The 24,689-nt window shown below is 44.5% G+C and overlaps 1 protein-coding gene across 2 annotated transcripts in view; it reads right to left on the reverse strand.

The window, feature by feature from the left end:
• FAM91A1 (family with sequence similarity 91 member A1) overlaps positions 1-24,689 on the reverse strand; it is an 83,871-nt gene that overhangs the window by 29,649 nt on the left and 29,533 nt on the right. For both annotated transcript variants that reach the window (XM_068238002.1, XM_068238001.1), the window contains exons 3-11: positions 15,227-15,378; positions 13,817-13,874; positions 12,018-12,085; positions 11,781-11,894; positions 11,068-11,158; positions 9,307-9,369; positions 4,677-4,783; positions 2,628-2,666; positions 1,575-1,687 (exon numbers count right to left, since the gene is read on the reverse strand). In XM_068238002.1, the coding sequence (XP_068094103.1) occupies positions 1,575-1,687; positions 2,628-2,666; positions 4,677-4,783; positions 9,307-9,369; positions 11,068-11,158; positions 11,781-11,894; positions 12,018-12,085; positions 13,817-13,874; positions 15,227-15,378 (805 nt within the window). The remainder of the gene's footprint in view (positions 1-1,574; positions 1,688-2,627; positions 2,667-4,676; positions 4,784-9,306; positions 9,370-11,067; positions 11,159-11,780; positions 11,895-12,017; positions 12,086-13,816; positions 13,875-15,226; positions 15,379-24,689) is intronic.

Below are 24,689 nucleotides of genomic sequence, written 5' to 3' on the forward strand. Positions count from 1 at the left end.
CTGCTGAGTTTACACACTATGTAGAAGCTAAATCTCTGATTTTCTGCCGTTCTGAACACATTTTACTTACAGTATTACAGCCAGTGAAGACTGTTTCTGTATTCTGGATGTGCTGGACACAGTCCTCCATAGTAATGCCCACAGTGAAAACTGTTCTCTGTTTATCTCATTATCTTCAGATAAGAAATTAAAACATGAAGAAAAGCCTTTGTATTACCATTTGCTAGTAATTATTAGAACTATATGCTGCATTTAGAATTTGTTAACTTTCACAATTTTTCTTTAATAATATTGCATCACTGTTAACCTCCTGAGCGGTATGGACGAGCTGAGCATGGCCCCGGGTGTTTTTTTTTTTTTTTTAATAAAAATTGTTTTAGATCATGTAGACCACTTGGCTAGCTACAGGTGTCCCCTGATTGCTGCCGGCACCCTTCGATCCCCCCTGATCGCCGCCCTTATACATACTTCCCCCCCCGGAACCCGCAATGGCGCAGCCTCTCCAATAGCATCCAGGCGTTGCTATGGGGAGGATCGGGACTGGGCATGACGTCGGTGACATCAGACGTCATGTCCGATCGTTCGGGGAAGTTGCGGTTCTCGTGGGATCGCGGCTAGGTAAATATAGCCGGCGGTGATCGGGGGGAATCAGAGCAGTGCCGGGGGACTTGGGGCACGTGTAGCTAGCCTAGTGCTAGCTACACTATTTAAAACCATTTAAAAACTAAAGTTTCCCTCACGCGGACGCGTGGCTGCATCAATTGAACGCCAGGGAGGTTAAAGAGAACCAGAGATGAAGCAACCTCATGTATTTTACCTTATAAATCAGTGGGAACATGACAGTAAACACCTAATCTGCTCTTTGTTACATTGTTCTCTGTTTAATTTGCCTGTTATCACCTCTAAGATAAGAATCCCGACTAAGCAGTCGGTCTGGCTTTGCTACAGAATAATTATAGCTGAGACTGTGTTCTTTGCTGTCTTCAAGTCCAAGCCTGCCCCCTGCTGGCTTTGCTCAGGAATCATTATAGCTGAGTCATTATAGCAAAGCCAGAATCAATGCTCAGTCCGGGATTCTTATCTCAGCTAGATAACAGACACTTTTAGCAGTGAGGATGGAACAGAGAGCATGGTAAATGTTTTCTCTAATGTTCCCACTGATTTCTATGGTAAAATACACAAGGGTGCTTCGTCTCTGGTTCACTTTAATAAAGGAAATCACACCAATACGTGTGTAAGATTTAGGAAGAATATTATTTTTGAAGCAATGGAAGCAGCAGCCTTGCCAAGGAAGGGGCTGGCCTGCATTTATTTTTAGTTTAGTTTTTTGTATTACTTCCTGGCAATACAGAAATTCCCAACTACCTACTCCTGTAATTGTCTCTCTGATTTTCACTGTGGTTTCTATTGGTGTGAGTAACAACTTCAGAAACCCCCAGTAGGGTTTTCATGTTCACTGCAGGACAGACAGACTCACTGTACTGGATATTTACTTAAATAAGGACAACAAGCACAGTGCATGGGAGTGCAGGCGACAAGCGTAAGACCAACGTGAGTTATATCTGAATAGTTACTTCAGTCTATTTACAGATGGGACGTTCCTCCAAGATGGATGCAGTTGATCTGGATTGATCACTTGACCCTTTTTAAGGGCAAATCCCAGGCGGCAATACATGGATACAGCGTTCTATAAAAGAGAAAGACGACATCAGGTGACCTCTTCCCTGCAACATCATGTGATCTCTACAATTAGAAACAGCAACTCGCGCTAAAAATACAGATCTCTGATGGAAGTTCCTACAAATCCATCGTATCACTTAGTCTCCTTTAAATTCCTAAAGTCCAGGTCCTGTCCTGTTTCCAAGCAAGAGAACCAAAAAAAAGAGTCCAAAAAAAAAAAAAAAAGATGATTTTTTGGACTCTTTTTTTGGTTCTCTTGCTTGGAAACAGGACAGGACCTGGACTTTAGGAATTTAAAGGAGACTAAGTGATACGATGAATTTGTAGGAACTTTGTATATTAATACACAATTTTATGAAGTATCCAAATACACAATTATACTTATTTTTTATTTTTGAAGGGCCCTTCTATGAGAGGTTTTTTAACGGTGTGTATGTGGAATGGTTGTGGTTTGAAATTTACAGGGGAGGATTTATGGTGAAGTTGATGGTGTAATTTATGTGTTAGGGATCTGCTTTGAATTGGAATAATAAAGAGATCTGTATTTTTAGCGCGAGTTGCTGTTTCTAATTGTAACGTTTTTTACTTTGAGGGGTTTTGGGGAATCCCCTTTTTGCAACACGCTGCTTATAATATAGCTATCATCAAGCGCTGGTTGTGCAATATAACTATCATGTGATCTCTTCCTAAAGGTATACCAGGTGACCTACCCCCAATAACATGCAATCTCTTCCCAATAACGTGATCTCTTTCCAATAACATCATGTGATCCCTTCCCAATAACATGTGATCTCATACCAAAGGACATCATGTGACCTCTCCTTAATAACATGCAATCTATTCCCAGTAATATAATGTGATCTCTTCCCAATAACATTATGACCCAAAAATCTTTGCTTATATTGGAGTATATAAGGTCACTGAAATACATCAACAGCTAGCCTTACCTTTACAAGAGACAAATCGATCTCCAGGACATTTGCAAGCTGAATAAAAAAAAAAAAAATACAATTACAAAAAAACCCCAAAAAACAAAAAATGAATAAAAAAAATAAATAAAAAAAAATATGAATAAGTTTCTGCACCTGGAGAAAACAAAATTAAAATAATAATGCACCCACTACATTGAAGGGGAAAAAACTAAAAATGAGGGCCACAGAGGGCTAGGTTACCCCATACTGATGCTGCTTGTTGTCTCTGGAAAGTTTCCCCCAGCAGTGACAAGCGGCACAGAAGTGCGCATGCGTGCGTTCCCAAACCGCGTGTGCCCAGCAAGAGGAAGTCCTAGTCTGCAAGCGCTTTGTTGCACTGCGCATGTGTGGTGGAAAACGCCCTCCCGCATAGTACAGAAACGCTCGTTGCTGCTGGGGGAAACTTCAGGGAGGCTGGGGAAAGAAGAGCAATGGCCATGGGGTAAAGGAGGAGCCCCAAACACAACGGGCAGTATCTGGCTACTCGGGATAAGGTAATCTAGCCCTTCATGGGTTTAATTCAATTGTCCCCCCCCCTCAAATTCCGGCGTGCTTTAAAGAGAATCTGTACTCTAAAATTCTTACAATAAAAAGCATACCATTCTATTCATTGTGTTCTCCTGGGCCCCTCTGTGCTGTTCCTGCCACTCCCTGCTGCAATCCTGGCTTGTAATTAACAGTTTTATGCTGGGAATACACGGTTAGATAGTTTCTTATCAATCGAGCCGCTGATGGCTCGATTGATAATTTCCGACAGGTCCGATCAGCGAGGCGCTCGATTCTCCGCTCGATACCCACGGGCGGACAATGGGAAGAAAACGAGCGGGGATCTATCCAGGCGCCGGCAGGGACGAGCGGGGATGCGCCAGGATCGAGCCAGCGGCTCGATCCGGCGCATAAATCTAACCGTGTATTCCCAGCATTAGGCAGTGTTTACAAACAAAACACATAGCATGTGATAGGCTCAGATAAGCAGAGTATGTGGAGAGGGTGTGTATAGCTTCTATCCAATCACAAGCAGCACATTCCAGCCTGAGTGCCTGAGCCGGACAGAGCCGGCAGAGGAAAGAAGATTAGATCATATAACAGAGATAACACAGCCACTGTGCAACTAGGAAAGGCTGCAGTAAGCCAGAGCACATTAGAACATGTATAGGAACTTATAGGATAGAAGAAATAAGGCTGAACATTTTCTTACAGAGTCTCTTTAAAGAAACCGTGAATTAATTTTATGTATAGTACAGATAACTACTAGAACATTAGTAGCAAAGAAAATATTCTCATTTTTATTTTCAGTCGTACAGTTTTTTTTTTTTTTATAACATTGCATCATTCTCTAATATTTGCAGTTTACACACTACTCAGCATTCTAAATGATTTTACAGAGCAGGCCAGTGAACTATTGACCTGTTCTCTGCAGGGGAAAAAAAATACAGTGCCAGACACTTGTGATAACAAGCTTCAGAAGACAGAGCTCTTTGGGCCTTTGAAAGTCGTGGAGCTCAATTGCTCTTTTGCATCGACGACAACTGGAGTTTCTTAACTCTTCCAGTACTGGAAACAATATTAGACTTATGGCTCTGCTGCTAATGTTCTATTTCTTAGCTGTACTACACATACAAATCATAATTTTTTTTTCGCTTCAGTAGCTCTTTAAAGCCTTAAGTTGCACACACACAATAGATAATCCGCTGGTGAGATAATTTCTCTGCGCCACCTTTGCAGAGAGCCAATTGTGGGTACAGCTGCCCCATTATGCTGCTTAGTGATCCATTTCTAAACTTCCTTATAGTACTTTTTTGCTTGCTGAGTGCTGAGTGGGTATTCTATAAATAAAATCTGAATCTTCTGAAAAGATTTTTGCATCAGACATAATACCAAATATACAACAGCTATGCTGTCTGCTAAGATAATGAAAGATCTCACACTGCACTTGGCTGCAGGGACAGGGAATGGTGGGAAACGTCTCCACAGGTACAAGAATCAGAGACATTTCACTGCTACTGTATTCTCCTTACAACTCACCTCTGCCACGTTTGTATGCTCATCAATGGACACAAATATTTTATACAGAAGGGTTTCAAAATAGTCTCCTTGTAGTCTGTTCATCACAAAGCCTTCAAGGGGAGGCACTGGAAAGAGATCACTGCATTATTATAAAGAGAAACATACACAGCATGGCCTGCAGGAATGCACTTAAAGTGGACCTGAACTCTTGCACAGGACAGAAGGAAAAAACTGAGAAATGCACCCTGTATGTATATAGAGAGTTTAGCCTGTCTAATGCCCCCTCATCTGTGACTAATCACAAGTTGCAATTGGATCTCTCCCGTGTCAGCTACCTGCCTCGGCAGAGAAGCTCATTTGAAAGCACAGGATGCTGATCCTATGTCTGCTTCCATGAAAGCAGGAAGTAGAAGCACTGCAGATTTATTGCAGGATTTGTATCAGCTGTAACTAAGAAATGTTTTTCTTTAAAGGTTTTAATGCTGTTGCTTATCGTTTAGAGCAGAGAGGAAGTACTGAGTTCAGGTCCGCTTTAAAGCAATTTACAGTGTACATGATCCGGTCAGCAAGCAAAAACTGCAATAAAGCTGTATGTAAGAAAACACAATACTAAATCCCATTTTCAGCTGAATTCCAGAAGTCATTTGACAGCAACACCCCTCTTCCACTTCTCTACCAGCAATGACAAAGGGGCACTGTGTAACTTGAGGGTCATCTCCCACAGTACTTGTCAGGAACCGGCCTTTGTATACGGTTCCTGACTGCGGGTTTGACCAGATCAAGCGGGGAGCAGCCTTATTCAAGCTAAAAACAAGGCTTGTACCCCTCAAACACTTTTCACTGCCACCACTAGCTGTTGCTAGACACGTCCACTCTGCTGTCGAGTGCTCAGCACGCAATCCACGTTTTCGTACTCTGGTCAGCTTTGCGCTTTAGGCCGAATACGAGAACGCCGCACGCACGCACGCACGCACGCACGCACGCACGCACGCACGCACGCACGCACGCACACACACACACACACACACACACACACACACACACACACACACACACACACACACACACACACACACACACACACACACACACACACACACACACACACACACACACACACACACACACACACACACACACACACACACACACACACACACACACACACACACACACACTCTCTTTACACTGTAGTGAAGCAAAACCACTAACAGTCGTTCTGAACGATACTGTTAGCCACTCCGAGACTTCCCACTCTGCTGTCGAGCACAGAAGTGCCCCATACACACAATGCAATTACAATCTTATACGGTAGTGTTGCTCAGTCATACAATCAGGCATGGACTTATACAAAGTTACACTTCAGTCTCTTCTAGGCTATGAGTGTTAGTTTAGTACAGCAGAAGTCAAACTTATTAAATAATGATTTAATATTCCAGGAAAAAAAAGTGGAACAATGCAGAAAATAATATATACAAAAGATTTACAAAAACAAAGTAACAGTTACAAAATAAAAGTTACAAGGATACACACAAAACAAGTTTGCATAAAAAAAAATGGGATAAATGTTAATTGAACTTTTACCAGCGCAAATGTCCAACCGTGGCGGGACACGGATTTACCGATTCAATCGGGATCAGCTCTGGCAAAGAGCTACTCTCGGGAGAAGATGATCTGTGACTGTCCCAGGCTGCTGTTTTATAGCAAAATGTGTGCCCCGGGGCCACCCCAATGTCCCGGGTCCAGGAACAATCCAATTTCCTGTTTAAAGCGTGCAACTTCAAAGCATTCCTGTGTTAGTGTTTGATCTTTTCAGAGATTTCAGAACACTTCCATAAACCCAATTTCCACAGGTAAAAATTGTATCAGAAGGACTTCAACCCTTCACCCATTTCGAGTAGGCTGTCATATTTTAATTCCTGGCCCTGTGCTGGTGTGAGCTGTGTCAAAGCACACTGCAGCCAGTCCAGGTGACAATTGCTCCCAAGCACAATACACATCTGAGACAGTATTTCCCAGAAGATCAAAAGGTAAGGACATGACAGGCTATGGGCATAATTAGCCATCTCCTAATTAGAGGCTAGGTAGACAATTAGCAGTTCCTGCTCCTATTCACAATCGTTCACGTTCAGAAGCAAATGTAGTTGTCATTGACATATGGACAATTACCTTAAAGTGAACCTCCAGACTAAAAATCGACTCAGCAGCATGTTTCTTTAACAGTTTCACAGCATCAGAACTTTGTTTCTCTTATACAAGCCTCATTTGTAGCTGCACAGAAGAAAACTGCCCGGGCAGTTTTCCCCCTTATGCTGTGCAAAGCATGATGGGATTTCTGATGTTGTTCTCGTTCTGCTGTTTTGGTGCAATTTTTTTTTTTTTTTTACATTTTGAATTTGACATTTGAAGCCTAGTGCGTGCAGCTGGGAGGGGTTATCAGGACACTGGACAGTTGGAACTGTGTCTCATGCTCCCAGTCACCTCCTTTCAACCAAAAAGATGGCTGCCCCCATGACAAAGATGGCAGCCCCCATGAATCACAAACATTTGCCTGTTCTTTTAAAACAGGGTGGGTAAAAGATTATATTACCTATCTATTCTAATTAACATAACTAATGTAACTTAATAACAGTATGTTTGTTTAGGCTGAAGTTCCCCTTTAACAGTTTCCTTGAGTCAGGTGACAATACGTTCACAAGCCAGCTGCCCGACTGGCCTCTTAACATACATACACATCTGAGGTAGTACCCAGTAGACAGAAAAATGAAAGAAATATGTTCCTGTATTATCCTTAACATCATCAGCACCCCAATATATCACCACAGTACTCATGGGAAGGGGCGTGTCCCAAACTTCAAGGCATATCGAATCTAGACAAGACACAGAACATTTATATTGCACTTTTCTCCTGGCGGACTAAACGCCCCAGAGCTGCAGCCACTAGGGTGTGCTCTATAGGCGGTAGCAGTGTTTGGGAGTCTTGCCCAAGGTCTCCTTACTGAATAGGTGCTGGGCTTACTGACAAGAAGGGCTGAGATGCGTACCCAGGTCATCTGTGTCAGAGGCAGAGCCCTTAACCAGTACACTTTCCAGTTTACTAGTAGTACTAGTTAACAGGAGAAAGGCTGTGTGGTTTCTCCATAAAAAAAGTATACTGGAAATTATTTTTTTTAAATACAGCAAAAGTGAGTCTTCTACTATTTTTTTATTTTAACTACTTAAGGACCATGCTAATTGAAATCTACTGTTTTGATGCTGATCTGGCTGGCAGGGCGTAGATTTCAATTCACCGCCGCAGCACGCATACACCATTTTCGTCGCTCCAGCCACTGAATCCCTGCCGTCTCCCGCCGCAGCTCACTCGCGCTGCCTGTCTCTATGAGTGGGTCAGGAGACAATTTCATTGGCTCCTGGCCGTGCCTGTCAATGTAAGCAACTCCCACAGGCTTACATTGATAGACATGCAACAAACAATTGCTAACTCCCAGCTAGAGCAATGTCCTGCCTCTATCTGGTCAGCAGACGCCAGTCAGCCAATCAGGTGTACTGTCATACACCCTTTGCCTGCTGTACCAAATCTAGCAGGAATTACATAAATTAGTATTCAGGTGGGAGGCTTCGGTTGGATGCAATCTACGATTGCATCGTTTACAGGGACGCCCCGTGTAAGCACACCTCCCACACGGCCCCCTCCCTAACCACTCACCTGTCAACCGCATCCTGGAAGCTGCAAAAGAAATTTCCACAGCCTGGGGCCCCAGGTCTCTCTCACTAGCTGGGGCCCCCAAACCACCATGCTATACCTAGAGGGGAGTGTGGGCAAGCCCTTGACCTCTCACCCTGGAGGTGAGAGGTCCAGGGCTTGCCCACAATTCCCTCTGGGTATCGCATGGTGGTTTGGGGGCCCCAGCGTGCGAGAGAGACCTGGGGCCCCCGGCTGTCGTGTGGACCAGTGTTTGTGATTGATAGACACGGTCAGAAGCCAATGAAAGCGGCTCCTGACCGGTTCACTTGAGAGTGGGTGTCCTGAGGATCCCGGCATGCGGCCATTCCTCAGTATTCTGGCATTATTGTACCAGCGGTCTCTGGTCCTTAAGGGGCAGAGACCGCTGGTACTTCAATGGTTAAATAGTTCTTTCAGGGAGCTCCGAAACCTCTTGGAAGCCAATAAACGTGTCACTCGGGAAAGAATAGGCCCGGCAAACCCCATCACCGCTGGACCTTCTCCATGCATCTAGACTGAGGTTCAGGGCCAAAAGGATAACAAACCCCAGCAACGACTATGGTATTTGGCGAATAAATCTGATTCTGACTAGCCTCTTAGTGCCAAGTCACACGTAGCTATGACAGGTCACAAAGGCAACATAAGACTGCTTTGCAACTTATCAAATGTCTTTGCAAGTGTGTAAAAGTACGGCACACTACGGCAACTTAACACAGCGAGACAAGCTGCTGTAAAGTGATAGCAGCTGCTGTAGATAAATGTCAGCAACCTGTATCTGAGATTACTCCTTCGTAACAAAGTCCCATGAGAGACAGTTTTTGTGAACAGTGATGGGTAGATTCCCTTTTCAGTATCATGGTGGGAGGGATTGGCCCTATTGGGACTTTGGCCAGAAAGTTAATGATGAACAAACTCCTTACTTACCAGCTATACAACTGTCATCTGAGATCGGCACATCCAGATATATAAATCCTTTATTATACAGACCTAAAAAAAAGACATTAGAGGATGAATATTAGCAACTATAGGAAATTATGAAAAGAACCCGCCCCCAAACTCAAAGAATTCATTTAGAAATTGTGCGCCCAAAATACTGGAGCTAACCAATAAAATGTTTTGGCAAACACACAGGTCTATCTGGCTGAGTGATGCCAACATTTGTGTTTTTAAAGGGCCAATCTAAGCAATATAGTATAAGGACCAATATCGAGAGACTTGTAAAATTGTAAATATATGTTATCACATTCAAATAAGAACATTTCTTCCAGAGTAAAATGAACCATAAATAACTTGTTATCAATTATAGTAGGTAGTAGAAATATGACAGAACTGACATGTTTTGGAGTAACCCATCATCTCATGAGGGGTTCTCAGGGCTTTATTTTTAAAAGCACTTAGCAAATGGTGGTTTCTCCGTCCAACTGCCAAAAATCTGTGAAGCCATCTGGGAGGCTGGCCAGCATCTTTGTATAAAACCTTTTTAGGGAGTGTCTTTATAAAGAATAAAGGCCATGCTGAGAATCCCCCATGAAGAAACAGACTAGCCTAAAACCTGTCGGTTCTGTCAGATTTCTACTACCTACTGTGACAGCAACATAGGAGAATCAGAGTTTTTAGCTGAGGATGCAGTCCAATTAAAATGTTAGATCTCTTAATAGGTGGTCTGTGGACTCATTCATTAAAGGGACACTGTAGGGGGGGTCAGGGGGAAATGAGTTGAAGTTACCCGAGGCTTCTAATGGTCCCCCACAGACATCCTCTGCCCACGCAGCCACTCCCCAATGCTCTGGCCCCACCTCCGGCTCACTTCTGGAATTTCAGACTTTAAAGTCTGAAAACCACTGCGCCTGCGTTGCCGTGTCCTCACTTCCGCTGATGGCACCAGGAGCATACTGCGCAGTCCCAGTATGGTCTGTGCCTGCACCATGCTCTCCTGGTGACATCAGGGGAAGCGAGGACACGGCAACGCAGGCGCAGTGGTTTTCAGACTTTAAAGTCTGAAATTCCAGAAGTGAGCTGGAGGCGAGGCCGGAGCATCGGTGAGTCGCTGCGTGGGCACAGGATGCCTGCGGGGGACCATTAGAAGCCCCGGGTAACTTCAACTCATTTTCCCCCGACCCCCCTACAGTATCCCTTTAAGTCCTTATGCCTTTGGAGGCTGCCAGTAGCATCTATCTCCTGCTATTGTGACTGGTTCAGTAATTATTATTTTAAGTATTCTCATAGGGCAGGTTCCTTAAAGATCTTAGACTGATATATTTGCATGCATGCATTCCCTAGAATGGTGGAACCTGACAGTGTCTCAATGTAAATCTTAGGCTCATGAGCAAGGAGGGGGGAGACTTGCGTCAGGGAAGGAGGGGGGAGACTTGCGTCAGGGAAGGAGGGGGGAGACTTGCGTCAGGGAAGGAGGGGGGAGACTTGCGTCAGGGAAGGAGGGGGGAGACTTGCGTCAGGGAAGGAGGGGGGAGACTTGCGTCAGGGAAGGAGGGGGGAGACTTGCGTCAGGGAAGGAGGGGGGAGACCTCCGTCAGGGAGACCTACCTCCGTCAGGGAGACCTACCTCCGTCAGGGAGACCTACCTCCGTCAGGGAGACCTACCTCCGTCAGGGATGGAGGGGAGACCTGCGTCAGGGAAGGATACAGGAATACAAGAAATTATTTAAGTCTCCAGCTGCCACTTACTATGAACAACATTGTACTCCAGAGAACCAGCCAGCTGAGGCCCAGAGTCAATTATTTTATCGATCGCCTTCTTCTCTGCTGTGCTGCAGACCTATAGAGAAAGAGCGGAGAATAGGTCATAAAACACTAGTGATATGCGACGAAATACAGTGGTAGACAGGGAGTGTATGGGAGGAAAGAACTGAGAGATACATACAGAGCGCACTTCCTCTTGCGCAGACTGGCCACGACTTTAGGAAGTTACGGGACCCGATACCGGAGCTGCGGGCAGCAGAGTACGGCGGCTTGGGAGCGATCCGTGCGCATGGGGCTGGAGGAATACCCAGGTATGTATAAAACTTTTTTTCCCCCCGTCTCTGGTTTCCTTTAAGTGTCTGAAAATGATGTGTGGCTTATCTCCTCTGTGCATGAGCAGCTCTGTTGTACTGGGCATGCACAGACCTAATTTGCGCATGCTCAGTTGGGATGCAATCATCCACTGCCAAGAGAGCGGCGGAAGAAGCCTATTCATCGGATTCCAGTCTAATACGTTTAGTAAGACCCTTCACTGGAATGGTGGGCTGTAAGAAGACCACCCAGAGGATTCCTACTACCGAAGTACACATCTAATAATTATTATTATTTATAGTTCAGCAGAAACTCGCCATAGAGCACCAGACCAGAGGCCCTGCACATATATGGCAACATCTTGATCACCGGCTCGGCGTCCGTACCTTGATGTCATCTTCGGTGATGTAACCAGCCTGCACTACCCACCAGGGCTCCACCGTAATCTCCACCGGCTTCACTGGCAGCAAGTCCCGGGCTGTTTTCCTCCTGAAGAACTTCTATTGTGAGAGATACATGCAGGAGATGCGTTAGTGTAAAACTAAACTAATGTGAGCTTCAATAAGTACAGTAAATATACAACCACATGTACCAGTGATCTACATAAAAGAGATCTAACTTACCTTTGACGATCTACACTGATTCATTAGGTCTATGTACTGGTTCCTTCCAATCCCCAGAAGTCGGAGACCTGCGGGAGGAAGAACAAATGTTGGGCTTGCATTTAACCATATAGTACAGAATGCTGCCACAAGACTTGACAACCCTAACCCGCCATTGCCACATAACACCAATCCTTTCCTCACTACACTGCCCGTCCATAAATTGGAGAATCCTTTTCAAAATTGGCATACTAACATTCAAATCCCTACACAACCAAGGCCCCAGATACCTGAAGGATTTCTTGGAACTGCGTCACCCCTCCCACAACCTCAGATCAAAAGGATCCAATAACTTGGCCACCCCGAGAGTCCAACTAGAAAACCTTTGGAGCCAGATCTTTCTGTGATGCTGCCCCTAACCACTGGAACAGGAATTTTTTTTCTTTTTATCATGTACAGGCACATTTAGAGAAATTCCATTTTCTTCCAGATTAGTACTGCCACTGCACAAATGCATTCGCACTTCTGTTTGTAGTGATTTTCATAGTTTTATGTTACTGTTGGAAAACACACTGACTGCCTTTCCTGTTGCCAGTGATACCACTAAACCAAGACTGAGAAAACAAAAGAAAAAAAAAATAAACAGTTTTTTAATCTTTTCTCACTATTCGCTGTAAAGTGAAGTGTTAGGGTGAAATTCTAACCTTGATACAGAAAACATGAAGTCAGTTTGCATAAATGTAAAAAGTCATGACATCACAGGGTCACCTTAAAGAGAACCTGAGGCGTTTTTTGAGTATCAAAAAGTAAATACTTACCTAAGGAGAGGGAAGCCTCTGGGATCCTGAAGCTTACCATGGCCTCCTCTGCCACTGCCAGGGACCCTCCAGCAGATCGGGGCTGTGCTCCTCGTGCACGAGTACAGCTGCGCTTGTGCTTAGGCCTCTTTCACACCAAGACGTTGCGTTTTAGGGGACGTTAAGGTCGCATAACGTGCCCCTAACGCAACGCATGGTGGTGTTAAAGTTGGACGTTAGGTTGAGCCGCGTTTTGAGGCTTTTGGTGCTATCCTGGGAAGTCCAGATCTTTTCAATGATTCGGATGATTTGAATCGGATCATTGAAAAGATCCGGATCTTTGAACCGAATCTTTGAATCATTTTACTAGGGAAGCAGGAAGCAGGGGTGCAGGAGAATGAGGGCACATTGAGGGTGCTAATGGGGAAGAGAGAGATGCAGCAGGAAGATTGTGCTTGTGCACAGAAGCTGCAGTTCCTGTTTCTTCCAGACATCCACTGTGAACCGAATCCTTCATTGTGATGATCCGACTCACAAAAAAGATCCGGATCAAAGATCCGAATCGTTCATGATCTGGACAACACTACAGTGCAGTGAATATTAATTAGCCAGGTAGCTAGGAACAATCGCGGATTCTCCCCTTACTGAGCATGTGCAAACAGTCTAACGCAGCTAAAACCGTGTATAACGCACAGCATGCTTCACTTTCATAGAACGTCCAGCATTACAATGTAAAGCAATGTAGGCACTGTGAACAGCCCATTGATTCTTCATTACTGCGAGTTGGGCTGCATTACAGGCTGCTCTAACGTGCGCCTGTAACGTCCCACTGTGAAAGCAGCCTTAAAGAGGAGCTCAGCCCCAATCAGATTACTGACAACCCCTTGTCGGTAATGTTTGAGGGTCTGCGTGCAACAATGGTGGACTGGAAGACACAGTAGGGAGCCTTATTAGGAACCAGAGGCTTCCCTCTTAGGCAAGTATGTATTTTATAAGCTGTGCTGAACTGAGCGATGTACTCACAGTCTGCGGCAGTGAAGTTCGGCAGAGAATCATAGCTTTTCTCACTGTTCATTATATCCTGGAAGGCAGAGAAAGTAAAGGGTTAAACAACCAACACAAAAATTACAGTACAAACTAGTGACTCGGGCTGGTCAAAGTGATGCCAATAATTCTGAATAAATTCAAATTGTCAACTGAGGAATTCCAATAACTACAGGCAACAGTCACTCAAGGACTGGGGAAGAATCTGTGTGCATGGATAAGGAACTGGCTAATGGGCAGAAGGCAAAGAGTTGTGGTCAATGGCTCTTATTCAAAAGGTTGACTATCAGCAGTGGGGTCCCACAAGGGTCGGTACTGGGGCCAGTACTCTTCAATTTATTTAGTAATGATTTAGTAATGTAGTAGCAAGAAACAGTTCACAGACTAGAGGGCTAGCATTCAAAATAACATTCCCACTAATGGTGCACTTTTCTACACATCAATACCACTGCAAATATAAGGCAGCGCTACCAAGAGTGGCTATAACCCTAGAAGTTCAAGTAAAAAGTCTGCATAGATGATTAAGAATGTCTCCTTCACTATTCCTCAGGTCAAACAGGTCAGGAAATGGTGGATGTTTGCATATTGGAATTGTTCTCTCATTCTAATACATCGTACACACGCTCAATTCAATTCGCTTGAAACACAAGACAAAGGACAGATTTCAACGTATCAAACAAAAGTCCTGTGCAAAAAATGTAGCCAAACGACGACGGGCAAAATCGGGCATTTTACCAGCTGCATCTAGCGGACAACTGTTGTACAACTCAGACGCCACGTGTGTACGTCGTGTGAATGACATTGTTCTACTAAATGCACGCATGTCGAGCATAATATTGCCGCTTGCGAGCGCAGGATTCAAATGAGTTGGTCGTTTGCAATATAAATGTGCGGAAACGACATTGCCTGCAAAGTAGTTTCCGCGACATTGGTCACCTGTTTTCGGGCGAGTTTTGTTGAGCATGTGCACGAACCTTTAGTTCTGACAATAATGCTACTCCCACCCAAACCTGTCGTACAAACGGTACTCGCCTGTTTACTGCAATCAGCCGTAATCACAAGCCCCTCCCAGTAAACCGGCAGACCTCAACACAGACGTTTGTTTAGTGCACAACTGAATTTCACACAACGGCTGACAAAGATGGTTGAGATATTGGTAAACTGCAGTTACACATATTCTGCTACCACCTTTGTAGATGCACTTACAGGCCTTCAGCTCATTGATCATGTGACTTGTGCCCATTACCTTCTACTTCCCAACATCTAACCCCAACCTGCAATAGCTGTTTCAGTCTGTTTTGCTCTTCATCAGAGCAGATATGGCTCTAGTTAGTATATAAATAACCACTGAAACGCGTATCTGGATTCTATGTTCCACTCTGCACCTACCTCCATGATGCCCACATAGTAGGAGAAGGGAGTGATCCGGAGTCCCTTCACCATGATGTCTGATAGGTGGTACGGGTACAGCATCAGGTGCTCCCGGCTGTATTTCAGCAGCTCTTCATAATATTTCCGCTCGTCTTTCTTCACATGTTTTACTGCAAACACAGCAAAAGAGAGAGTTACACGGCATTCTTACAGCCAGGAAACAGCAAGAACTCCAACAAACAGTCAGCTATGAAGACACATAGGCCTCAATTCACTGAGCAGTTTAGACTAGCCTACTGATGGTTTTGTGTAATGTTTTAGACCTGTTTTTAGACCTGGTCTAACATTCAGTAATTAGGTCGGTAAAGCAGGGGAAATAATCAAAAGATGCAATTCACAGAGGCAAACAAGGAGTAACCACGCCCACTTTTTCGGACAGAGATTAGACCAGCCGATTTCTGTCGGTAAAGTAATTCTTTCAAATAGAATTTTATTCAAGTTTTATAACATAAAACAAACAACCAGACAATAAAACAGAGCATCGACATCTCGGTAGTGACCATAAAATGGCAGATTCCTGGAAGCTTGCGTCTATACAAGAAGAAGTAGGAAGTGACAAGGCACTACTTGCAACATTGATTAGGTTAAAAGTGGTCTTGCTTTGGCAGTCCTTTCAAGCGAAGTTAGGAGGTTTATAGTCCAAAGACCTGAAGACGTCATGCCTTGAAATTACTGATCCAGTATGTATTCTTGGATTGTGTGCAATTTGCTAGTATGTGTGAGATGCAAAGTATGTTACACTTCGAGAGCAGATGCCCAAAGAGCAGAAAAGACAGGAGTGGGGGGGGCGCCTTGGGGTATACTGACCAGCATGAGGCTATCTCCCATCTGTGTCTCGTGGAGCTGGGTTACCGTGCATTGTTTTCGTTAAGAAGAAATAAAGGCCTTACTTCCATCTGAGTCCCTAAAGTCTAACCATACTGCCCATCTCTTGACAAAGGCCCCAGCATTGTTTTGTACAGGCTTGTATAAATCTTCCATACGCATTATACTGTTGATTTCCTTAAATAGTTCTGTCATAGTCGGAATTATGTTAGATTTCCAATGTCTAGCTATGAGTAATCGGGCTGATATCAATAATTGAGGGGTTAGTGATTTTTTAATGGTGGAAGTTCTACCAGGAAGTAGGGTAAGCAATGCTGTTGAAGCCTGTAGGGGTAGAGGTGAGCAGTACAGGATCTGGTGAATCTTAAAAACTTTTTCCCAGAACGCCTGTATTAAGGGACACGTCCACCACATGTGGATGTATGTACCAGTAGCCTGAGAGCATCTCCAACAGAGGCTCAGGGTCGCCCCGCTAAATTTGGCTATCTGTACTGGGGTCCGGTACCATCTTGCGTAGATTTTAAAGTTTCTTTCCTGGAAGTTCAGGGAAACTGAGGATTTGTGTGTTTACTCAAATATTTTTTCCCAGTCTTCAGCAGGTAGGGGCTGACCCAGGTCCCTGTCCCATGTGTCGGTGAGTTTCAGGAGATCCTTTTCACTGCCAGCACACACAAGGTGGGTATAAATAAGAGAGACTTTATGCTCCAATGAGGTAGACGTGGCACACAGGCGCTCAAAGGGAGTTAAGTTCCTGTGAATGTTAGCCTTAGCTGTCAAGGATTTATAGAACCAGGAGAGTTGAGACCATAACAACCAGCCTATGGGTGGGGGGGCATCAGGGTTACCTATGTGGTCCCTAGTGATGAGTCTACCCCCAGCTATGATATGTCTAATTTGGGGCCAGAAGTCTCTATTCCATCCCAGTATGGAGCGTTCTCTGACGCCTATAGCAAAAAGGGGGTTGTCTAATAGGGACATAAGTGGACTATATTCGGTGGATAATTTCAGGCCTTCCTTGAGATCGTTCCATCTTTTGATGACAATTGTTGACCAGTATGTCAGGCTATCTACCCCTGTGTATGCGTTGCGTGGAATCCATAGCAAAGCTCTGGGGTCAAGGTGTGATAGTGATGTTTCGAGGGGAACCCATTGTTTGTTTTCTCGGTCTTGGAACCAATTTAGGATGTGGGTGAGTATGACCGCGTTGTAGTATGCTTTTATGTCTGGCAAACCCATGCCACCTTCAGATTTAGGTCTGGTTAGGATTTTAAATTTTGTCCTATGAGTTGTCCTCTGCCAAATGAAAGTTAGCATTAAAGATTGGAGTTTTTTTTAGGTATGTAGCCGGTAGGCTGATGGGTAGAGCTTGTAGGGTGTACAGAATTTTGGGTAAGGTGTCCATTTTAATGACATTAATTCGGCTGGACCAGGTTAGCTTGAGATTGGACCAATTGTCCAATTCCTGCTGAAGCTTAGCTAACAGTTTGGGGTAGTTTAGATGGAAGAGTTGTGACGTGTTGTTAGGAATAAGTACTCCTAAATATTTAATGTGATGGAGTTGCCAGCGAAATGTAAAGGAGCTCTGAAGGGTGTTTACGGTGTGTAAGGGTAGGTTAATATTGAGAACTTCTGTCTTACTAATGTTTATTTTGAAGTTGCTGACATTTCCAAATTTTTCTAGTTCTGACAGGACATTAGGGAATGCGATGTGTGGATTAGAAATGTAGATTAAAAGGTCGTCAGCAAATAGGGAAAGTTTATATTGCTGGTTGTTTATAAGTGGACCTTGAATTGATGAGTTTTGCCTAAGTGCGATAGCCAAATGCTCCATGCAGATTACATAGAGTAGTGGGGAGAGGGGGCAGCCCTGTCTCGTCCCGTTTGTTATGTTGAAGGCATCCGATAGGGTCCCATTGATTTTAATGTATGCGTTGGGGTTCTTATAGAGGGACATTATTTTGCTTTTACAATTAACACCCAGTCCCAACTGTTCCAATGAGAGCTCAAGAAAGAGCCAATGGACCCTATCGAATGCCTTCTCAGCATCGACAGACATGACGCATAAAGGGGTGTTTGTTTTTTTGGCATAGTGGATTAGTGAGACTGTTTTCAGGGTATTGTCCCTTGCCTCCCTTCCAGTGACAAAGCCGGATTGATCTGTGTGGATGACGTTAGGTAGTAAAGGTTTTAGTCTTTCAGCCAAAAGTTTGGCAAAGAGCTTCAGATCAATATTGATCAATGAAATGGGCCTATAGTTAGAGCAACTGTTGGGATCCTTACCGGGTTTGGGTATGACAGTGATATGTGCTGTTGATGTTTGTGCCGTGAAAGTTCGTGAGTAGTCTATGGAATTGAAGGTTTTAAGTAAGATTGGGGATAATAGGGAGCAGTATTGCTTATAAAAAGGGGCTGGTAAGGCCGTCTGGGCCAGGGCTATTCCCATTTTTTAGGGCTCTGATGCCCGAGATTAGTTCGTCCTCTGTGAATTCCTCTTCCAACGCCTGGAGAGCTTCTGTGGGTAGTGCAGGGAGGGGTGTATTCTTAATGTAGTCAGTTATTTTTTCTTTAGGCGTATTGGATCCATGTCGTGATATTTACCTTTGATATTGTATAGAGCGGAGTAATAGCTGTGAAACTCTCTGGCTATTTCAGATGTCTTGTGTTTAGTTTGGCCATTAGAATCTTTAATGGAGAATATATTTGTAGAGAAGGGATTTGGATGTAGGTATTTAGCCAGTAGGGTGCCATATTTCCCTCCTTGATGGAATAAGGTGCTACTGAGTCTCTCTCTCGCGGAAAGAGTCTTTTGGTCAAGAATGGACAAAAGGGAGTTTCTAGTGTTAGACAGCAATAGATCTGTATTGGGGGTATAATTGTCTTTAAGTTTTTGCTCTAACGTGTTGATTTCTTGCAGGTATTGAGCAATCTGGGCAGAACGCTCTCTTTTGAGTCTGGAGCCGTGAGAGATAAATACCCCCCTAAGGACACACTTTAAAGTTTCCCACTTAATGGTGTCTGAGGTGTCATCAGATGAGTGGTCCCTACAGAAGTTTTCGATGGATCTTTTAATATCAGCAGCGCATGTGGGATCTTTTAATAAATTGTCGTTCAGTCTCCACTGGTTCTGGAAACTGTTTCGCTTGCCTATGGAGAAAGAGCAATATATGGGGGAGTGGTCCGACCAGATTCTATTGCCTATGGACGCCTGGATGTCACTCTCCAGGAGTTTTTGAGATATAAAGATATAGTCAATACGACTGTGAGAATGGTGGATCGAGGAGAAAAATGAGTAATCTCTTTCAGTAGGGTGGAGGATCCTCCAGGCGTCCACCAGGCAAAGAGAGCTTAGTTTGGTTTTGAGTTCTGAAATAATGGACTTGGGTAGGGAGGGACGTTGTGCGGAGGAGTCCAGTGTGGGATTGAAGCACAGGTTGAAGTCCCCGCCTAATATGATCGGTCCTTCAGCGAAGGTGGCTAATTTAGATAAGTAGGATGAAAGTGTGCGGCCTTGATTAGCATTGGGGAGATAAAGGTTTGCTAGGGTGTATTTGGTTTCGTGGATTTGAACTGTGAGGAAAAGGTATCGTCCCTGGGTGTCAGAGAGATCTTTTAAAATTGTAATGTTTAGGTTTTTATGAAATCCTATTGAGACCCCTTTGGCTTTATTAAGAGGACTGGTGCTGTGACGCCATCTGTTATAGTATCTAGAGTTGATGATGGGGACTCCTCCCTCTTTAAAATGTGTTTCCTGTAGGAACAGGACTGAGGCTTTGAGTTTGTGCATGTGGTGTAGGATTTGTGATCGTTTGGTGGGGGAATTGAAACCTTTTACGTTGTAAGAAGCTATTTGACATCTATCCATTTGTGTAACTGGTGGGGGGTTTAGGACGTGGTGTTCTGTTGGTGATTGTAGGAGAAAACAGGCCTCTGAGACTTGCAGTGTCCTTGCGGCGCTGGGAGGGACAAGGGAGGGAAGGAGAGAAGGAAGGAGAGAACGAGGGGGAACCAGTGATAGAAGAGAAAAAACAACACTTAACTGTAAACAGAAAAATCAGGCGTAGAGTCAGCCTGAATTGTAACAAGGTAGTCTTCAGAGAACACCACACTGGCATTACGAGAAGTACCGGTGTGGTGAACGATTTGGTGGGAGGTGGAAGCATGTCGCCGTGGGCAGACGCTCCCACCTAACCAAGACTTAATTTACACATGAAATCAGATACAGCTCAAAGACCTTATTTAGCTGATGGTTAAGTCGAACCAGGTGGTGTGTCCAGGGGGAAGGAAGGAACTGGAGTGTCCTGTGGGAGCATAGTAATACCGTATTTATGAATAGGTTATGGGTTGTTCCCCTGGGGGAAGACTCCATCGGATTGGTCTTTGATGATTTAAGTTAAGCCCAGATCCTAGTCTTATAGTTAAGCCCAGATCCTAGTCTTATGGTAAAGTAATTCTGTGAGGTATTTTAGACGCAAGAATGGAACCTTTTGAATTCATTATGCAGGAGTTTCATTGTATGCAGAGGAGAGCTCATCAGAGAAGGATGTCAGTCATAGCTACTTGTTTGTGAATTGCATCTTTTGATCATTTACCCTGCTTTACCGACCAAATTACCGACTGTTTTAGACCAGGTCTAAAACATTTGGTAATTATTAGTGAATTCCCTCAATGCAATTGATTTACACCAAACCATCAGTGGACTAATCTAAACTGCTTAGTGAATTGAGGCCATAGAGGAAGTACAGATCATCTCTTATGCCAGATGCAACCAAAACTGTTCCAAGGAAGGGGCAAAAGAGCATTTGTACTGGTCATCTATTACAGTAATAGAGTTCTGAAAGAAAGGGTCAATAATTTCACCTCTACAGCCCCAGAAAGAGAAGAGCCTTAGCTTTAGGCCTGGTTCACACTACAGCACTTTTTTAGGACATTTTCAGCATGTTCCCCGATTGCCACTGTGGTTATGCTATTACTGCTAACTACTGTCTTAATATTTTACATGACAACTGAAGTGAGCAGGATATGTAGGCTGCCATTTTTATTTCCTGTTAAAGAGAACCTGAGGTGGGTTCTGACAATGCTATCAGCATACAGAGGCTGGGTCTGCTTATACTGCCCAGCCTCTGTTGCTATCTCAATCCCCCCTAAGTTTCCCCTGCACTCTGCTGTGCCCCCATAAATCATCAGCTGAGCTGTCAACACGCAGCGTGTCTCAGCCAGCTGTTTACATCTGCAGCTGTCAGTCTCGCCGCTCCCCCGCCTCCTCCATAGCTCCGGTCCCCGCCTGCGTAAACAGCCAGCTGCGACACGCTGTGTGTCGACAGCTCAGCTGATGATTTATGGGGGCATAGCAGAGCGCAGAGGGAAGTTAGGGGGGGGGGGGGGGGGAATTGAGATAGCAACAGAGTCTAGGCAATATAAGCAGACCCAGCCTCTGTATGCTGATAGCATTGTCAGAACCCACCTCGGGTTCTCTTTAAACAATACCAGTTGCCTGGCAGCCCTGTTGATCTATTTGGTTGCAGTAGTGTCTGAAAACCAGCAGATACAAGCATGCAGCTCATTTGTCAGATCTGACAATAATGGGTTCCCGGCTCTATTCACAAAACTTCACATAAATGACTTATTTATAACCTAATTGATAAAATTAACATTTCAGCACATTTAAGGTGCATACACACGCACTACGGCCGCCGCCGACTGGTCCGTCGGACCCTCCCGCTGGACGGACTTTCAGGCAACAGTAGTGCGTGTGTGCGCGCTGTCGGCGGACTGATAAGGCTGTTTTTGAGCGATGCGCTGAGCGGATCGTTCAGAAGCAGCCTTATCAGTCTGCCGACAGCACGTACACACGCGCTACTGTCGCCTGAAAGTCCACCCAGCGGGATGGTCTGATGGACCCGTCGTTGGAGCCCTAGTGCGTGTGTATTAGAATTAGAAATCTTTTAATCGCCAAGCACGACCCGGAATTGGGTTTGGCACATTCAATTGCTCAGAGAGAGAAGTAGAAGTAATATCAACATAAGAAAAGAGCATAGTCAAACAATCATAAAAACATAATCAGTGGTACATATTAATAGTTAGATGTGCAGCGGTATAACGGTAGTCTGGAGGGTGCGGTTTAAACAGTTTTACACTAGACAGTCCATCAGGTCAGCAACTGCAACATTAGGGGGGGGGGAACAGCGCTAGAGATGGGATGGCCTGAAGGGAGTTCAGGAGGTTGTCGGCAGAGGGGAAGAAGGAGTCTCTCTGCCTCGAAGTTCTGGTGTAAATGGCTCGAAACCTGCGGCCTGAATGGAGCCGGCTGAAAAAGCGGTGGCCCGGGTGTGAGGGGTCGCTGGCAATCCTCAGTGCTCTAGATCGTAATCTGGAGTTGTGGAGGAGGTCGAGTGAGGGGAGAGGTCTACCAATGATTCTCTCCGCCGATCTAATGACCCTCTGTAGCTTGTATCTGTCGCTGTTGGAGGAGCCAGCGTACCAGACTAGGATGGATGAGCAGAGGACGGACTCAATGGTGGCTGTGTAGAAGTTCGTCAGCAGCTCCTGAGCCATGCCAAACTTCTTCAGTTGGTGGAGGAAAAACCGCCTCTGTTGGGCTTTCCTCTGGGTCAAGGCAGTGTTTGCCTTCCATCTCAGGTCCTTAGAGATGGTAGTGCCCAGAAGGCGGACGCTAGCCACTCTTTCAACCTCTGTGCCATCAATGCAGATTGGTGGTGGGGTGGGGGCCTGCTTCTTGAAGTCCACTATCAACTCCACAGTCTTGGCTGTATTGAGGACCAGCCTGTTCTCTTTACACCACTGGCAAATTCTGTCAACCTCACGGCGATAGTCCTGCTCATCATTGTTTGTTATAAGTCCCACAACGGTGGTATCATCAGCGAATTTGATGACTTTTACCGAGTCCGCAGAGGATCTGCAGTTGTTCGTATAGAGGGAGAACAGGATCGGTGACAGGACACAGCCTTGTGGGGCCCCTGTGTTTGTTGTCCTAGGATGAGAGGAGATATCCCCCAGTTTGACAGCTTGGGACCTGTTGGTCAGGAAGTCTGTAATCCATAAGTGAAGCACCTTTGCACCTTTACAAGCAAAATAATCACTGGGGGGATTGCTGGGGAGATAACAAGCTTCCCTCTCCCCAGCAATCTACCAGAATAGAGCCAGTCTGACTGAGATAAGATTTATTACAGCAGACACATTTATGATTTATATTGGAATGCTTGCAATGCAGACTGCATGTAGACTACATAATAAACACACAGCAGTGGGTCAATGGAATTAGATTATGTAGCTGACAATCCCGCTTTAAAGCAGTTTCACTGAATTAAACTAAATAGGGCTGCATCACAAAAAAAAAAAAACTTTTTTTCTGTACAAGTTAAATAGTGTAAAAAAGCCTTTAATGCTTTTTTAATGAATACTCGATGGCATAACATGTTTTTCTAACTTCTCCTGCAGCTCAAGTGGAAAGTCTACATACAACAATGTAAGGTCACCACGACCCCCCCCCCTTCTCCCCCCTCCACCGAGCCGATCACATGGTCTATCCCAGATTCAACTGTCTATGCAGAGGAATTTAGCGTAACAACAACTTCTGGACCAACCGCAGAGCTGGCAGACAAACAACACAATTACCCGGGATTCCTGCAGCTCCGTTGTAACACTTCAGTACATAATCCCCAGGCAGGCGCGACATTAAATCGCTTTTCAGAAATCTGAAGTCAGGACACTGGAAGGAGACTGCAGAGGGGAAGTAAACACTGTGGGGGACATTTATCAAGAGTGTCTGAGACAAAATATTAGTAGGTTTTTAGAAATCCGTGCAGAATTGTCTCAGACATCCTAAGAAATTACTAAATAGTGCAGATTCCTTCTAAAACTGCTCTTAAATAGGAGGAGCTTGGAAGGTTTCTCAGACAGTGCAGTGTGAGCGAAATTGCTGTTGCTGAGGTAACCAATACATCTGCTGTATTGCTTCAATGCCCAGCACTGGAAGCACAGAACAGCTTCACCTGGCAGCAGTGGGGAGGAGCCCTTCACAAATCATGCCTAGCCTGCACTATCTGTAGAACTGCTATTAAGCACTTTATAATCTGCAACAGTTTAGGGATGATTTGCACTTTTCTTTACTGTAGTGCAGCTCTAGAAATCCACGCTAAACTGCCACTATTAAGTAGGATTTGAGAAGTTTCTTATCATGCAGAACTGTCCATCTGCTGGTTAGAACAGTTTTAGAAGAAAAACTGTTGGTAATGCTTTGATAAATCTGGCCCTCTGAACAGAGGCTGGAAGATGGTATGCACAGCAGGGCCTTGAGGTGGACACACACCATACAATTTTTAAATATCTGCTCAATTCAAGAATAGCAATCATTTTTTTCTGACTAATTTTAACATTTCAAAAATCTGACCAATGTACTACAGACACGTGTTCAATTTTCCTCAGTTATGATAAAAATTATTATTATTATTATTATTATTGAGATAAGGTTTTACTGCAGGAAAGTTCAAAGGGTTTTTGTTTCAGCTTTGTTTTACAACTTAAAAAAGTGTCGTTTCTAAATTGCAAATTTGACAGAATAATGCAATGTTATTAAAAA

The sequence above is a fragment of the Hyperolius riggenbachi genome, chromosome 5, assembly GCF_040937935.1.
Source record: "Hyperolius riggenbachi isolate aHypRig1 chromosome 5, aHypRig1.pri, whole genome shotgun sequence".
Classification (NCBI taxonomy): domain Eukaryota; kingdom Metazoa; phylum Chordata; class Amphibia; order Anura; family Hyperoliidae; genus Hyperolius; species Hyperolius riggenbachi.